General features: G+C 41.6%; 1 protein-coding gene across 1 annotated transcript; it reads right to left on the bottom strand.

Moving 5' to 3' along the window:
• Positions 1–998: 998 nt before the first annotated feature.
• LOC308037963 (DBH-like monooxygenase protein 2) lies at positions 999–16962 on the bottom strand (the record flags this gene model as incomplete). The annotated part of the gene is given in 14 exon segments (XM_080340109.1): positions 999–1197; positions 1488–1548; positions 1551–1617; positions 1718–1729; positions 2966–3062; positions 5411–5502; positions 7320–7486; positions 8139–8157; positions 8163–8240; positions 9184–9230; positions 9233–9341; positions 10473–10556; positions 13514–13579; positions 16798–16962. Coding segments are annotated over 14 exon segments (1263 nt in total).
• Between the last annotated feature and the right edge of the window lie 390 nt (positions 16963–17352).

The following is a 17352-nucleotide window of genomic DNA, read 5'->3' as shown; positions in this document are numbered from 1 at the left end:
TCCTCTCATGCTCAGGGCCATCAGATCTGGAATACCCCATTACCAGGTGGTAATTTCAGAGTCTTCTCCAGCAGGCCAGTGATCTGTTTTGGTGTTCTGCCCCTCGGTTTCCGTATTCAGAGGCCAAGATAAGCCAAGCAAACACCAGCTGTGTGAGTGAAAGAAAAGGAAGTGAAGTGGTTTCTTTGGTGGCTGATGACTCAGAAGCACAAACTGTGGTCAAACGAAGGTTTGCTGTGGCCCTCAGGCCTGACATTGAGAGGTGTCCAGAAATATTGTGACAGGCAGTCCGCTCTGGAATATTGATGTCTCTGGTTAGACCACTCTCATTTCTCTGGAGTTCCTGAGGATGGAAGGAAATAAGGGAAAAAAAAAAAAAATTACATGATCTGTTTTTAAGTTGGGAGCCACAAGATTCTGGCATAACCCTGCAAGTTTGGGACACGTTTTACTCAGTTTGCTTGCTATCCAGATGTGTAACTGGCTATCTCAGAGAAAGCCACGACATGAGTCTTCTGAGAGCAGAAAGCTTTCTGAGAGAGAAGATGGAATTTTGACCCTTTCTCAGACTTGTTCCCTAATTTACCTCTAAGATAAGCAGGTACCAGACTGATGCACTGAAATGCAGCCAGATAAGTAAGAGCCAGGAAGCTATGTCATGTATGGGGATTTTCTGGATCATCATAACTCCCTTTCTGTGGACATTGTCTGAGGGACTTCCAGCTCTATTTTATTGCTCATTCTGTCAAAAATGCACTGCCATGGCATCACCTCTTAGGCGTTATATTACCAAGACACAGGAGTGTTTTTTTCTCTTTGGAGAATATTTTTAATCTTTTTAAGTTCAAAGTTAAGTGGTCACCCAATATGTCTTGTACAGTTATTTGCCACTGCAGCCTAAGAGAGAAAACTTCATAATTCAGATAACCCCTTTCAGTTCCTACAGCCATGGATGAACTGTGAATAGCTGGTGTTACCAAAGGTGTTGTGTGTGGGCTCTATCTCTCACCTGTGCTTTGCTCTTGGAATGTCAAAGTCAAGTCCATTTCCCCAACCACAAACTGCTCAGAAGGGAGACTTACATTAGTGTTTTTAATCAAGACTACTTGATCTGCCTCCTTGGCTGCTTTCTTTGCAATTTTGACAGTCTCATTGTCCCAGTCAACAAAGTCCATGGCCATCATTCCTTCCTCTGCACTGAGGAGAGAGTAAGGGGCTACAGGGAGGTGGAGAAGACAAATGATGAGAAGCAGAGGAAGGCAGACAAAAGAAATGAAGAGGAAAAAGAAGATAAAGGAGAAAAAGATTGCTAAAGTATCACAGTTAATAGATTTCCTGCAACAAGGGAGCTCAACTTGACAGATCTAGATAAATGGCACTTTCTTCCTTATCAGCAACATTTCATTGTCATTATCTCTTCCATTTTCCGTTCTTCGTAGCTACATTTTACTCTGCTACTTCCAGAAACATGCTGACTTAGGACTTACTCTGAGGCCTCCCACTTGAGTACACACGCAACATGCAAAATGTCAGAGTAGCCCAAACAACGGAGATGTTGTTACGAGGGCAGTAAAAGAGGAATGTGAGACACATCTCATTCATGGTGCTTAACCCACCCTGCAAAGACACAAGGATGACTCAAAGGTCTGCTAAGACACAATGAGGAGACTGTTTCCCTCAGGAAAGCACTCTTGTTCACAGCTCAAACAGATCCTACCTGGTCAAAAATCTAAAAAAAAAAGAAAAAACGACAAGAAAAAAACCCAGGAGAGTTAGAAACAGAGAATCAAAGTATCCTCACAAGAGTGTCTGTTAAGTAGACTGCTCTGTGGTTTTATAACCTAAAGATACTTATTCTCTCATTCAGGGAGACTACTACATTTGTATTTCAGACTACTATATTTGTATACAATATTTTCACTACTATATATTTCATATTTGTATCGTCAAATCTGAAACTTTGGAAAGTCCAACTAAAATATTCATGGAATAAACTCAGTGTGACATCTAGATTGGAATTTTTCAGTTGATCCCTATGTTTGGAATGGGCCCAACCAGAGCAAACAATGTTGCTCTCTGTGAATATAAACTCTGTAATCCTCTTCAGGTAAAATCTGTTTCTTGTGCATATTTCCAAGTGCAATAATGTCATTAACTCCTCCACATGGCATAGGCTTTAAAATAAGTTACGAAGTATGACAATAATTGTTTACATGCTGATTTCTGCAGAATTGATGCTTGGTATGAATAAGAAGAACTAAAAAGAACGTCTTCATATTTTGAGAAGTCCAAATCAGACCCAGCTGTCAGATTACAGCAGTTTCTGTAATTGACTTCTGCTTGTCCACTAAATCCAAGTGTTCAATGATTGAAAACCAACTCAGCTGCAAGTTTCGCTACTTGCACTTGATGTTTTAGATGAGTTAGCTTGTATGGTATTGGATGCAAGACAGCTTTGGGATCTGTTCATAAGTCTATTCTAGGAAGGTCTTGCTGGAGACCTACTCTCCAGCCATGCAGCAGCTGTGCAAGGCACACCTCAGTATATATATGATATTGTGTCTGGCACAAGAAGCTTTTTCCAGGGATGTATATGCTTGAGGAAGAGAGATATGTCTGCCCAAAAGATGTTAACCGTGATAAACTGTTTTTAAAAGCAGTGAAAGATTTGTATGTAGAAAAACAAACTTACAGAAGTAATTCTTGACCAATCCAGTGTCTCATAGCTGCATTCAACCAGGATCTCATCCCCTAGGGAACACAGTAGGTCACACTGTCAGAGCCACACAGGCAAAACACGCAAAACAACCGCTCGCAATATGGAGAACCTGGAAACTGTGTGAAAACAACAGGCCACAGCCTGAGGAGGAAGGAAGGACAGAATATGTCGACATGCTTTGACCTCTGGTGCTCAGCACCTCCCCAGCCTGGCCACCCATGGCTGCATCCCAGGGGAGGAATGTACTGGTTTGATTATGAGGATTTCCTTCATGTCCCAAATCTCCTGCAGTCTGAGTTCATATTTATTGTCCTCACAGAAGATTCCCAGCTGCTCACCATTCCTGGGGAAGACAAGCAAGGGGAGAAAGATATAACATTTCCAGGGAGGGGTATGGAATAACCAATTTCTGACTGAAATAAACAGAGACAAGAAAAATCCCCTCCAGAAATGATGCTTGATCTATTTTGTACCATGACTCACAGAACAGACTTGCAGCAACAGTCAGTCCCAAACATACACCTAAAATTTCTCACCCAGCCCTCTTTGGTCTGGAGTCCAAATATGGACTTTTTACATGTTAGTAATTGTTGTGCCTTGAAACTTTTGTGTTTCAGATGACAGCCTGGAATCCCAGAAGTAAGAACTCCAGTACTTACATTAGAAAATGCTGTCCTAGATGAAAAGACTGTCTCACCCTAGCTGTGTAAAGTTGGCAGGCTCTTTAGGACTCCCATGCCAATGCAGAAGTGTCACATATGAGTTCTTCCTTGCTCTTTCTACAGTGCCTGGTGATGTTGCTTCTTAGGTCAAGCTTGAGTGCTGCTTCTCCAACCATATTCCAGGTTCTTAGATCTTGTGAATCAGCATGTGGCTCAGTTATGTGAGACAGTGCAGGGGTCTGGGGATTTGATGCTGGAGCACAACCATCTAAGGCAATGCCAAAATTTCCCCCTGGCATTCCAGATGGGACTCACATCGTAACCCAGAGCATGCACCAGCAATTCCACATAAACAGGCAGGGAACTTGATTTTGAAGGTGTCAAAGTGAGGACTCCAAGACTGGGGTGTCACTGCAACATCTCGGGTTACACCCATATTGCATTGTCCTCTGTCTCACTGGCACAGATTGTCTGCCTCCATGTAACTGTCTGAAGTGTGGTGCTTGGCTTATCACAGAATCACAGAATGGTTGGGGTTGGAAGGGACCTCTGGAGATCATCTAGTCCAACCCACCTGCTAAAGCAGGTTCACCCAGAGCAGCTCACACAGGAATGTGTCCAGGTGGGTTTTGAATGTCTCCAGAGAAGGAGACTCCACAACCTCTCTGGGCAGCTTGTTCCAGTGCTCCAGCACCCTCAAAATAAAGAAGTTTTTCCTCATGTTTAGGTGGAACGTCCTGTGCTTCAGTCTGTGCCCATTGCCCCTTATCCTATCATTGGGCACCACTGGAAAGAGTCTGGTCACATCCTCTTGACATCCAGCCTTGGGATATTTATAAACACTGATAAGATCCCCTCTCAGCTTCTCTTCTGCAGGCTGAACAGGCCCAGCTCTCTCAGTCTCTCCTCATAAGAAAGATGCTCCAGACCCTGAATCATCTTCGTAGCCTGCCACTGGGCTCCCTCCACTAATTCGTTGTCCTTCTTAAACTGGGAAGCCCAGAACTGGATGCTGTACTCCAGATGTGGCCTCACCAGGGCAGAGTAGAGGGGGAGGAGAACCTCCCTCGGCCAGCTGGTCACACTTTTCCTAATGCAGCCATTGGCCTTCTTGGCCACAAGGGCACATTGTTGACTCATGGTCAATCTGTTGTCGACCAGAACTCCCAAGTCCTTCTCTGCAATGCTGCTTTCCAGCAGGTCTGCCCCTAACCTGTACTAATGCCTGGGGTTATTCGTCCCCAGGTGCAGGATACTACACTCATGCTTGTTGAACATCATTAGGTTCTTCTCTGCCCGGTCCTTTCGCTGGTTATTCTGAAATTAGAAACCTAAGGGGAAGATAGGCCCCACACCTATACTACCAAGCACTTGCACCTCTGTGATGCCTCTTTGGCCAAAGGAAAATTGTTTTTTTTTTTAGTTCTGTTTGTTTGTTTATTTATTTATTTATTTTCCAAAATTCTAAGCGGCTGAAGTAGTATTCAAATGCTATGCTGCAGACCACAATCTGCTATTTTTATAGCTTGAAAATGAGAATTCATGCTCTGTGGGCTGGGCTGCGATCAGAGAGTGCATAAGGGTGCTGAAGTTTTCAGTGTGGGAGGATGGTGGAGGAAACCAAACCCAGGGTAGTTTTTCCCACACAGCCCACGGGAAGTGGTACATGCAATCCCCAGAACTGTGCCTGTGTGGCCTCAGCATGAGTCTGGTTAGCAGGACCAAGCTAAGCGAGAGCACTGTCTACCTGCTACCTAGTGTGGATGAGCAGCAGTCCAGTGCTTGAGCTCACTGCCTGGGCCTGTTTTATTTAACAAGAGGTGCAGAACTGATCTCTTATCTCTTACTCTCTGCTGAGCTGATCTTTCACTAGGAGCTAGTTCTTTATACTTTAACTCAGACAGTACAGTGTCTCGGGCACTGACAGATGGAGACTAACCTGGGAACATCATTCTCATCCACTCTAGCCCAAGAGGTAGGGAAGGATCCCGTGGCATGGGCAGTGACACTGTGAGTTTCCTTCTCTTACCGGTATTGAGCAGCTTTCACTCCTTTGCCAGACAGGTGGGTGTGAAGCAAGTAGGCAAAGACATGCAGATCTGGAACCAGCATCCCATTCATCTGTGGTTCAAAATGAAGCAGGTCAAAGCCTGGCAGACAGAGCTCAGCACTATGTTTCAGTCCTGCCCATCAAGTCAAAAGCTTGATGGAACTCATATAATTGTCAGCTTAACGTTTTTCTTAAAAAGGACATTGAAGCCCATTTCCTTATGTAGGTCACTACTGATTGAAATGTTGCTCTAGTGAGCCTTTTTGGAAATGACCCTTCTGGCTTTAGGTACTCTGGCATAGTTGTCTGAATTTGTGATACCTCATGCTGGGTACTGTAAACATATCTCACTATCAGCTAAGTAAAAAACAAAGACAATATACAGGAGAGATAGTAAGTTAAACATCCAGATACACAAAGTCTAAGAAAGAGCAGATAACAGAAAGAGTGAAAGCAGAAATCATAAGGCACTGATCAATAAACCACTAAAAGAACAATTGAAATGTAAACCTTTAAAGGCTCAAAGAAAATCTTTGAAAATTGATGAAAAGAAGAAAAGCAAGATTACCTCAGGCCTCATAAAAGGGAGCAAATTTAAGGCCCATCCAAGGGGGATTGTTGGACTGTGTAAAATTTACAGGATGTTCTAAGTGGGTTAGGGAAGTGTACAAAATTTATTGTGGGATGCTTAGGGAAGAGGTCAAAGGAAGGGAAAGAGAGAAAGAAACATGGCAAAAATGGAGAGAGGAAGAGGAGAGCGCAGTTGTACTCGAGCAGACTACTGGTCAGTATGTTTGTCTGATCAAACCTGGTACTTGATTGCTGCCGTCTGTACTATCTTATTAAACTCTGTTTTAAACTACTTTCTGCATGAGTATGCTCCCTATATGGTATATATTTGTGTGCCTGTGGTTTTGAGGTGGGATGATCCATTAGGGAGCTTCAGGCTGGAAAGACCCAAGATCCAGACCAGAGAATGAAAAAAAGGGCCCTGAATCTGGGCACAGATACTGAAAGGACTTATGGTCCGGACCAGAAATTGAAGAGAAGAACAAATGTGATTACATCTGGGAGCTGGGTGAGTGAGCTTACGGTTGTGTTCCTCTCGTGAACTTTAAGTCTGATTAGTCAGAGAAGAAGAAGAAGATTGGGTCATATGTGCTGTCCATGCTCACGTGGGGCATTGTTTGTGTCTGGGTGGTGTGTGCAAAGGCCCTGTTCTCCTGTCCGTATTTATCTGTTCGTGGTCAGCTGAGTCTGCTCTCTGAGTGTGCATGTTTGGATGGGGTTGGGAGTGTCTTATCCCTTTGGAGTTTATCCGCAGCCTCAGCACTGGCTGGAACTGAAAAAAGGGAAAGAGGCAACCTCACATGTAGCAGTCCTGGAGAGGATAAATTCCCTGGATCCCGCAGTCCACTAGAGCTGATTATTACCAGCAGCCTCTTGTCTGTGTTTTGTGGGATGTTAGATCTCCACTCTAGAGGTACCTTCTTGACCTGAGAGACAGCACCACATCCTCCCAGCCTGGTACTGCCTTCCTGCACCTTCCACACGCCTATGGTAGAACAAAGGCCACTTGCATGTGATGGACCAGTCTCCCTTGGGTGTCTTAGGAAGTCACTACATCCTTTAGGTTTTGTTTCCCTTTCACTTAGATGGAATGAAGGGGTATTTGAGCTATGGTTCTGACGTGCTTACACAGCTCTGCTAATGCTCTTGGGCCAAACGTTGACTCTCTTCTGAGAACAGATATCCATTTTGCACCATGCAAACATGGAGGCTAAGATGGCACCCTGCACCAAATGACTTTTGGACCTGTCTACAGCAAGATGAAAACCTAAAGTGGGAATGATCAAGAGAGATTTCATATGGCTTTCCTCATACTCACTTCATCAAACTGGCTGGAATTGCACAGGCCATAAGATCTGTAGGATTCTGCTCCAGGAGGAATGAAATGCACAGGGAAAATGAAGACACATGTTTGCAGAACCCCCACATCATATTTCTGTAGCTCTGGCATGTAGTAGATTCGCATCCCTGAACTGTCAATCAAGCCTGTAAAAGAAAAATGACTACTCCTTCAGCAATGACCCCAGAAACATCAGAAGTGGGGCCTGAAGCAATAACCCATGCAGCGTCTCTTTCCCAATCACAGGCTGGGAACAGGCACAGATTAACAAGAAGACCTATTTATAGTCTCAGACAGTTCCCATGAAATTACTCCACACTTTTGTTTCCCCTTCTATAACATGATGGCAAATACCATGATGGCATTCTTCATTACCTGTCACAAAGACTGAGGGCTGGAGTACACGGCATTATAGAAGCCTGGGGTGGTATTATTAGGCTCTCAGGTCTTCATCCTGAGCCTCGATACAGCTATTTCTCCTGCAGCCACGCTGTCCCTTCCCACTCCACCACATTTCCCCGACGTTTTCCCCAACACTTCCACACAGCAGGAGGATGCGCCCCGCTTTTTCGATGGCAAGATGCATCTGATCTAAGTAGGTGTAACAGTGTTTCTAAAATTTAAGTTCCTCCTGAATGGGAGCCCAGTCCAGCTGACTCTTGCTGTCCTGAAGGTTGTACTGAGCAGCGTATGAAAGGATTTAATGCAGAAGCTGGTTTCCGATAGGCATGTAGATGAGGTCTGAGACTTCCATCCTGAAGACATTCTTTGTCAGACAACTGCCCAGCACTTACTCACCTGGTAACAAGTCAAAATTCTGTAATGGATTTCTAGTTGGATGTACTGAGGGTCACAAGGTGTCCCTATGGAAATTCCAGCTTCATCTGGAAATTGGTAAGACTAAAGAGGAAGAGGAGGGATAAAGTTATACGGAGTAGTTAGTTTATAACACTTCTCTGTTTGTTTGTTTGTTTGTTTGGGGTTTTTTTTGATTGAACACTTACAAAAAGAAAGTTCTTATTTTCTCACATTTCTGAATATTTATTTACATATTATTAGAAATCAAAATGTTCTGGGAAATTCTGCCAGTTCTATTTCTTTTCCTTCTGAATTGGAACAAGGAAGAATTTTCAAGCTTTATTTTTCATTTGTCCTTTTGACTGGTTTAATATTTATTTTTATACTATAATTAATAAGAAATTGTTATAGTATGTGTACACTATTGCAGCAAATTTCATATCAATATTGGCACTGTATAATATACAATCTGAATAGAATTAGTATAAGGGTTTTGTCTAAAACTTATCTCCTCCATCTCTCCATCCCTGTGTACATGCATAGTATAGAAATACAAAATACATTTTGCTTTGAAAGGCATAAGATAGATGCTACAATTTGTGCAGCACTGACTTCTAACTAGGCCGCTCAGAAGCACCAGTTTCACTGAACTTTTATTTTTACTCTGCTGAAGAAGAGGCAGAGCCAGTAGAAAAAAAGTAGAAAGTAGGTACACTTCTGTCTGTTATGCAAGACTAGCACAAGGAGCATTTTGTGAAATTAATGGCAACTTTATCAAAAGGTCAGAATGAAAGCCTTAGTGTGCGACATACAAAACTTGTTTAATGCAGGTATGATGATAATAATAATATACAGAGTATTGACAACTATGTAGAAATGGCCGGCATCACCCAATGCAGCAGAAGCAAAGTAGAGACAGTATGAGGAAACTTCCCCAGTTTGTTCGGCCTTGCAGGACTGTGGGGTCTTAACTGAATAAGCTGCCAACAAGGGTGCAGCTGTACATAACAAGAAATGGGGCAGGGAATGGGACCTGCAGCCTCACCTCTCCTCCAACAGCCCAGCCCACAAGCACCTGAGAGCACAGGGATTTGCTCCATTGCAATCACCTGCGCCACTGGGTAACACACTTGTGTTGCCACAGGCATAAATAAGAATGAGATGAACCAAGGTTATGTTGTGGGGTGTTATTACAGGTTCAAACTGTAACCAAAGAAAAAAGCCAAAGTTATCATCAACTCTAAAATATTTATTTCCCAGGCAACTGGAAAGAGCAGTTAACCATAGCTGAGGCAAACAGATATAATCTGTTTCGCAAAATGGATGGTAAACTGGATGATGATTTATGTACTCATTTTGGTATGCAACCATCAGAGTCCATTTTTCCAGACAGGATTTCCATCTTTCTCTAAAGCACCTCTCTTTAATCAGAATCACAGGAGTGTCTGTTTGACCTGTTATGCTGAGCAGTGTGGTTCCAGGCTAGAAATGTACATAGTTTACCACATACACGGTTATCTTGGCTGCAAAGCAAGATAAGGGACCTTGATTTCAGGTCCACTATGTGCCAAAAATGCTATAATCAAGACAGTTTTAAATAAACCCCAGAAATTACCTGGATCTGTTCATTAATCACTGAACTTTTTACCAACACTGATGAGATCAGGCATCAAAATCTTGTTGTTTTCACAAGAACTGATAGAGACTCTTGAATTTGTTCTGCATGATTGTCTATGAAATTATTTTTTTTCCGGTCCATGCAAATTCTTCCTTATGAAATTCTGCCATATGCCATAGCAGTGGAACATCTGTTTGTAAACGCTCAAAACCCATGAAAATAAGGGTTGCTTGACCTTGAACCAAAGCTGCCTTAATTTGAGAAGTAAACTAGGCTTATTTTGGAAAGTTCCTGTTTCTTTTTTTTTGCAAAAATATTAGTTTTGCTTTCTATACAAATACCCTTAGCAATTTCCGAGGACAAAAGCAAAAGTATTTTCAAATATAGAAAATTTCAGAGGCTCCCTTTGGTTTCAAAGATACCAATAGATAACATGGCCTGAGCTCACTACTCTGAGACATCAGACTTGTAGCAAGGTTTCTTCAGGTGTGACGTACACAAAGACAAAGGTACTTCCAAACCTAGAAACCAGGCACAGCTTACCTCCACACAAGCCAGACAAATTGTCTGGCTCATCACAATGACAGTGAAAGACAGATGGAATGCTCCCAGATTTGTACTAAAATGCTGTAAAAGACAGACTTGTACACATGATTGAAGGAACAAGTCTCTCCTGACCTGTTTTTTTCCCCCAGTAATACAGCCTGCAAGTTTACCTTGTAGATATGGTGTTTCTGCTTGACCATGGGCAGTGGGATAAAGGCACAGGCATACTTGGTTTCTTGAACTGGGACAGCAAACTGGGAAAGAAACAGGTACATGAGTCACCTGAAGGTTCACCTGGCAACTCACTGATGTGCACAGGGAACTGGAGAAGCCAAAGGGAGGCAACACAAGGAGAATGAGACCCAGAACCGAGAGGGCAGGAAGGATGATGCATTTAGTAAGTGACTGCTTGCTTTTTGATAACGAGTGAGATAAGAAGATGAGACTGCATTCTGGGGAAGGGCAAACACATCTGCTCCACCAGGTCTTAAATTCTTTTTCTTTCAGATTTTTTTGGTGTGGTTTTGTGTGGGTTTTTTGTTTGTTTGTTTTTCTTTCCCATAAGGGAATTGCGTTACTAACTTACCTATTGTAATATGAACTGAGCATAGGAAACATCCATCCAGTTCAATCAGCATTTTTAATTGCTGGTTTTCTGGAGTCAAAAGCACAACTCATGATAACACTAATCCCACAAATCTTTACACAAAAATAGTGCCTCTCTTCCCTATGGAATATTGCCCAGGCTGATCAGCAGATTCCGCTTCATCTTGAGTGAGAGCTGACTGTGTGGGCTGATGCTATTCAAAGAGGGAAGGTGTTAACGCAATAACACACTGATAGAGCTGGTACTTTTGAGCTCTGTTTGACGAGGATGGTGCATGTACTATGAGCTGACACTAACAAGGGGCTTCAGCTCTCTTGGATAAACGCTTATATCTGACACTAGTGTATATTGCACTTTCTGAGCTCTTAGCTAGACTCATAACAGAGCATTTAAATGTATACCCATTATTTATCTTCTCTGTGATGTTGTGTGGTTTCCATGAAACTAAGATGGGAATCAATAAATATCATTAGTATATTATAGATATTTCTATATGTGTCTATATTGATGGAACAATAGCTCTGTATACATAAATACCTGAGTTAATAATTATATTGCAATTCAATAGCGCCACAGCCCGTGTTTGGCTCCTTAAACTCTAGTCAAGGGAACAGGCTACATCTTACAGCATTTTTCTAATAAGTAATCCCTTCCACCTCCACATAGCAATCCTCTTCTTCTCACTTCATTCCCACTCTTGCCAGCTCTATTTGCATGTTTCCAAGATCAGTCACATCAATTTTTCAACCTGTGCAGTCCAAATGTACAGCATGGTTGTGATCAACTTTGCAAAGAAAGGGCGAATTTTTTAAAATGTCAAATAACGCTCCTATCCAATACTTACATTGTCCAGCCTCATATCATAGGTGAAGAATATTTTGGGGTCCAATTAAGTCAGGTGGGCCTGTGTACCTCATCAAGAAAACAGATTTGGAAAATCTTTGTCCTTCAAAGAATTGAGCTGTGTCATCAGTGCCAAATGCAGTAATGAGGTGTGCTGTATCCATCTGTAACAGGAGTGTTTCATTGGAAAATCTCCCTCATTCTTTCCCATCAATCACACACAGATACTCACCCCACATCATATACCTTATACCGCTGCATATATATTAAAATGCAATCCACGTATGAACCATGTACAATTAAAAGTCACTGAAAAGAATATAACTGTGTATATTTAGTACATACCCAGGCACTCAGACAACATGGGAGAACATACAACAGAAAGTAATAAGTGTAATACACAAGATTTGTCTTGTCCAGACAGAGACATATTTTTTTAACTAGAAAAGACACAAGGAAAGCTGTACCCACTGTCATTTCACACACAATATTAAGGTACGCATGGATTTAAAGTGCTGGTATGCAAAATGAAAGAAAGCTGAAAGAAAAAATAAAATCTGGGAGGAATTTGATAAAGATTTCAGAAGCTGCATCACTTTGAGTTTAAATGTTTCGCTACCAAGTGTCTAGATAGTGTTCTAGCTGTGCGATCTGTACGACGCTGCTAAAGATCTGATTTTCAGATCTTTGCATATCCTAGAGCAAGCAGATGCCATTAATTGATCTGTATATACTGTTACTATGCTTTGGGAAGTTTTTACAAAGAATTACTAAGGGACTTACACAAAAAGCAAATGAAACTGCAGTTCCCTGGTTCCCCAGTAGCAGCTACTGTTGAATGTGAATGTGGTCAATGATCATGTAAGGACAGCAGCAGCCAAGGAACTCCAAAGGTTCTTCCCATTCAGATTGGGATTATAATGCTTTCAATTAATAAAGGTCATTAAGAAGCTTTGTGACTACAAAGACATCTAACCAGTCATTTGCACATGTATTTGAATTCTGGAAAAATGGTGAATGTTCATCTAATGCTGGACAAATATTTTTGAGTGGCCTAAACCTTGGATAATGTTGATTTACCCAGAGGTCCCTCAAGTAAAGGTGAAATGGTGTAATCAGTGTCTATATATGCGGAGTTCTGAAATCATGTGCATTAGTGTGCTTGTCAACAGTGGCAAAACATATCTTTGATTTAAAAGACCAAGTTGGATTAGCCATGTTTTTAATGTGAGTCAATACCAATATGAAGACCTTCCAAGAGAGGACTGACATTAACAAAACTCTCCACATTTTCTAAACATAATTATTTTCAAAATACTGCCTTACATTAGGCAAATAAAATTTTTATCTCAAATACTAGGTTGGTTTTTTTTGTATGTGGCAAACGAGAGACGGAGAAATGAGCAGGATTTTGAAGACGTGTTCAAACTTAAGAAAATGTTGAGATTATATCTTCTCGATTCTTTGATGTAAAATATTACAAGAAAACATCAATGATGTCAAAATAGTGCCGTTGAAATGGGCATTATAAGTGTTGCCATATGGATCTATATTTTTCTTTATATTCCTGTTATTGTACTGTTGTGAGAAAAACATGTCACTCTCAGATCAGATGTGGGGATACAGTGGGATATGAGAGCAAATTTATTTGAGATCTTCCTTGAGAAACCCAGTTTCTTACTGTGATATCCAGGTCATTTGGGTCACATGTCTGAAGGCAGCTTTTGAACAGCATGGTGGGGAGGTCTCATTCTCTGATACCAACAGCACTTGGTAGTCCTGGCTTTCATCTTCCTCAAGGGTGGCCTCATCTACCATGTGGCAATCCTGAAAAAAAGGAACAGTGGTCAAAGCGAGAGGAGAGGAGAGGAGAGGAGAGGAGAGGAGAGGAGAGGAGAGGAGAGGAGAGGAGAGGAGAGGAGAGCAACAAGAAGGAGAAGGAGAAGAAGAGAAGGAGAAGGAGAAGAAGGAGAAGGAGAAGGAGGAGAAGGAGAAGGAGAAGAAGGAGGAGAAGGAGAAGGAGAAGGAGAAGGAGAAGGAGAAGGAGAAGGAGAAGGAGAAGGAGAAGGAGAAGGAGAAGGAGAAGGAGAAAAAGAGAATGCTGATGAGACTTGAGTAACTGTCAAAGCATTTAATTCTCCAAAAAGCTCCTCTGCTTTCACTGGTGATTTCCACAAACCAATCAAAGAGAACTCACATCCAGTCCCTGCTATATCCAGCTGCTCCAAGGAAAGAAGAGTCGCTGGTCTCCATCACCCAGAGGATGGCCTGCATAGGATGGACCTCAGAGGATCTGCCCTGCTCCCTAAGTGACCTGCTGCACACTGCAGTGCCTTAGCACATCTGGCTCAACCACACAGAATGTGAAGTGAAATAAGCCCTGTTGAAAAACAGAGGTAGCTCAAAAGTAAAATATTTTGGGCATAGCAAAGTTTCTACTTTATATCTTCGGTTTTCCATACTACCTGGAACCTGGGCCTGGGTGTGGATGCTAACCTCTCCTAGAAACTGCAAGCTAGCTGATGGCTTCAGCAACATAGACATGGTAAAAAAGACAACGCATGACCAAGGTCTTCAAATGCAAGTGTCACTTGGTAAAAAGGCACAGAAACATGAGGCAGAGTTTGAAAAGCATCTAAATGTCTAGTTCCTGTGGAAATCTCACTGGGAACAGAACGGGCCACAATAACTGCTTCTGCTGCTATGAAAATACGAGGTCAATAGGTGGGACTGTACACACAGCTGCAGAAAGAGAATGAGGATAAAAAGAAGTAAAACTACAAGTTGACTGACTAAAATCACATCGTATTTTTGTGGCAAAGGGGTTCAAATGACCAGAAATGAGAAGGCAGTGTCTGTAGATGGGGTGAAAATGTCTCCAAGAGAAACCTCAAACGAAATTAAAGCAAATGTCTCCTTAATATATTGTAGCTATTAAGTGCTACAATGAAAAGTTCTGATGCAGTACTTAACCTTGGAGGGATAAAAAGAGGAAAGAAGAAATTTACCAGACAACAGTCTGGTCAAGGAATAATATTTTTATGTGAACTCCTTCCTGGTATTTTTTCCTCCCTTCTGTGTCCCTTTAAGCGATTATTTCAAAACCTGCTTACAGCTTTTACTGGATTTTCTAGTATCTCCTCTAATACTGTTTCCTCTTGAATTTATCCATGGATTTGAGCTTTCAGAATACTCTAAGCAATTTTTCTCTAACACAAATGCTCAGTTTAGAGAGGGATATAGTGTAGTTTGAAAATACAGCTTTTGTTTTCCTCCTGTTTTGAAATACCTACTGGACTCTTCCATTAAAGTATCAAAATGCAAAGATAAGTATTCTGCAAATGAGCTACTTTGAAATAAACAAAATGTTTTAAAATAAATATACCTTATGAAAGAGGAAGGCAGTAAACAGCTGAAAGAACTCCCGCCATTGTGAAAACAAGTCTTTTTGGCTAGTTTTTCACCCATTGGACATTACTCAGGTAATTACTTTATTATGGTTGTAGTAAAGAGGAAAATTAAAACAAAAAGCAAAGATGCAAGAGAGAGGGGATTAGAAGGAAGAACACAAATGGAAAACCCCACTTAAACTCCATTTACAGTAACTAGCATATTTTTTTCTTAAAACCGCCTATTTCAGCGGTTCAGTGGGTGTGACATAGAGCTTCCCGAGCAAATGTAGGTTTTTGGGGTTGCTTACTGCAATGTATTCAGACCTAAATAATTGGGAGATATTTTCTGATATGTAAAAAGTTGAAAAAACCTAGAACATTTGTGAGACCATAATTATTTTTGAACACTAACAGTTTCAGCTACCAATCCAGAAAACCTTTGAAAATGTTAAATATGTCTCCTGAAAATAATGGAATGTTTAATGTTTTTGAAACCAAACACTTCAATTTTTTCCTTTCAGGATATTCTTTTAGAAGAAATTAAATGCTTTGTTTCTACCAAAAAAAAAACCTTTAAAAAAATTATTATTAAAAAACAGAGAACAAACATTTCTTCTAAATTGGTCATATTTTGTTTTTTTCCCTTATAGTAATTCATAGCCAAAAAATCGCTGCCTATGTCACAATCACAAAAAGATTTCAAAACTGGATATTAAAAGAGCAGTTTCGTAACCGACCATAAGTAAGACGAGCTACCTCATCTCCTCCAAAGTTCACCCATTTTAGACAAGCACCAAGATGTATTTCATGCAAAAGCCATCTTACTGTTTTGTGAAAAAGGAACCGAAAACGTCTGAACAAAAGAAAACCACTGTGACTGGCAAACACTTCATGGGTGTCAGCACTCTTTCTTTCTATATCTGGGTAACATTCAACTGCCCATTTCTCTTTCACAATTAAAACAAAACGAAACACTAGCCAGTTTTTTAATTTAGCACCCTCAGTGATGTTTTATTTCTCTAAACTCCATCTGTTTTAACATAAGGCATCTATCCTTAGTGGTTGCCTTTACAGACAATGGGAAAATCAGCAAGTCCCAAAGGTGTCCTATCCTGTTCCTAAGGGACACATTTAAGACCACTGGGAAGAAGCAACTTTTGGAGGTGAACATGTCTCCATTTACTACAGAGGAAACCAAGTAAATTAACCTTTGAAGAGCTTCAGTGAGGGAAAACACTGGAGTTTTACATCTGATTTCTGGCTGAACTGACCTCTGGTTTGGATGAATAAGAAGTTGCTCAGCAGCATCATCTAGCTTCATGGTAGGTGATGGCTTCAGTCATATCTAATTGGTTCTGGCTGTGGTTTTGACTTGCAGGTGGGATCAGTGTATTTGCCTAAACAACAACATCTAGTGCCATCTGGGATACCATAAGGTATCTCAGGTAGCTCCATGGGGCTAGCAGGGATGACACAGGACCTGCAGAAGACCTGGGCTCTTGTGGACTGTTAGCCAAAGGCCACGCCAACTAAGCATCTCAAATGGCCTCGGACTTCTATCTTTAGCCAGTTCAGCCAATATGCTTTCAAACCAATATACCTGGAGCATGACCCTTGGCAAAGAGGGATGCAGAGGAAGGCTTTTCAACTTACGGAGAAGTAGATGCTGCCATTGGGGAAGACACCTCCTATCACAATGTCAGATCCAGGCAACTCTCCATGAGGGCTGAATCCAAATGTCACCCAGCCAGTTGTATGGACTTGCGGCTCAAATGTCATCACCTCCTGTTCATCATGGTCCCAGCAGAGGTAAACCATGATTGTAGGCTCCAGGAAGATGGAGAAACGCAGCAGCGAAGGTGCAGGCTGACCAAAACAAAAGTATGGGAGGAACAAGAGGAAGAGCATACCCTTGATACTTGAGAAAAGAACTGCCATTATCACCAGGACCACTGCAATTTCGGAGTCTTGCCGATACCTTGGGCAGATATTCTGCTACAAGGGGCTCAGTTTATATGGAAGTACATGAGGCTGGGCCTGTTGCCAGAAAGGAGGAGTGAAAACCAACTGTTCTATATCCAATTGAATGTGAAGGAAAGATCAACACTTCACATAATATGCCCTGGCACTCTGCCTCAATGAAACTGTACTAGGCCACCTATATACATCTTAAAACATTTTTAAAAACCATTTTGTGCTGCACAATCA

This window comes from Nesoenas mayeri (assembly GCF_963082525.1).
Source record: "Nesoenas mayeri genome assembly, chromosome: 1".
NCBI classification, from domain to species: domain Eukaryota; kingdom Metazoa; phylum Chordata; class Aves; order Columbiformes; family Columbidae; genus Nesoenas; species Nesoenas mayeri.
Note: the sequence above shows the minus strand (reverse complement) of the source record. Positions and strands in the feature narration are given on the sequence as shown.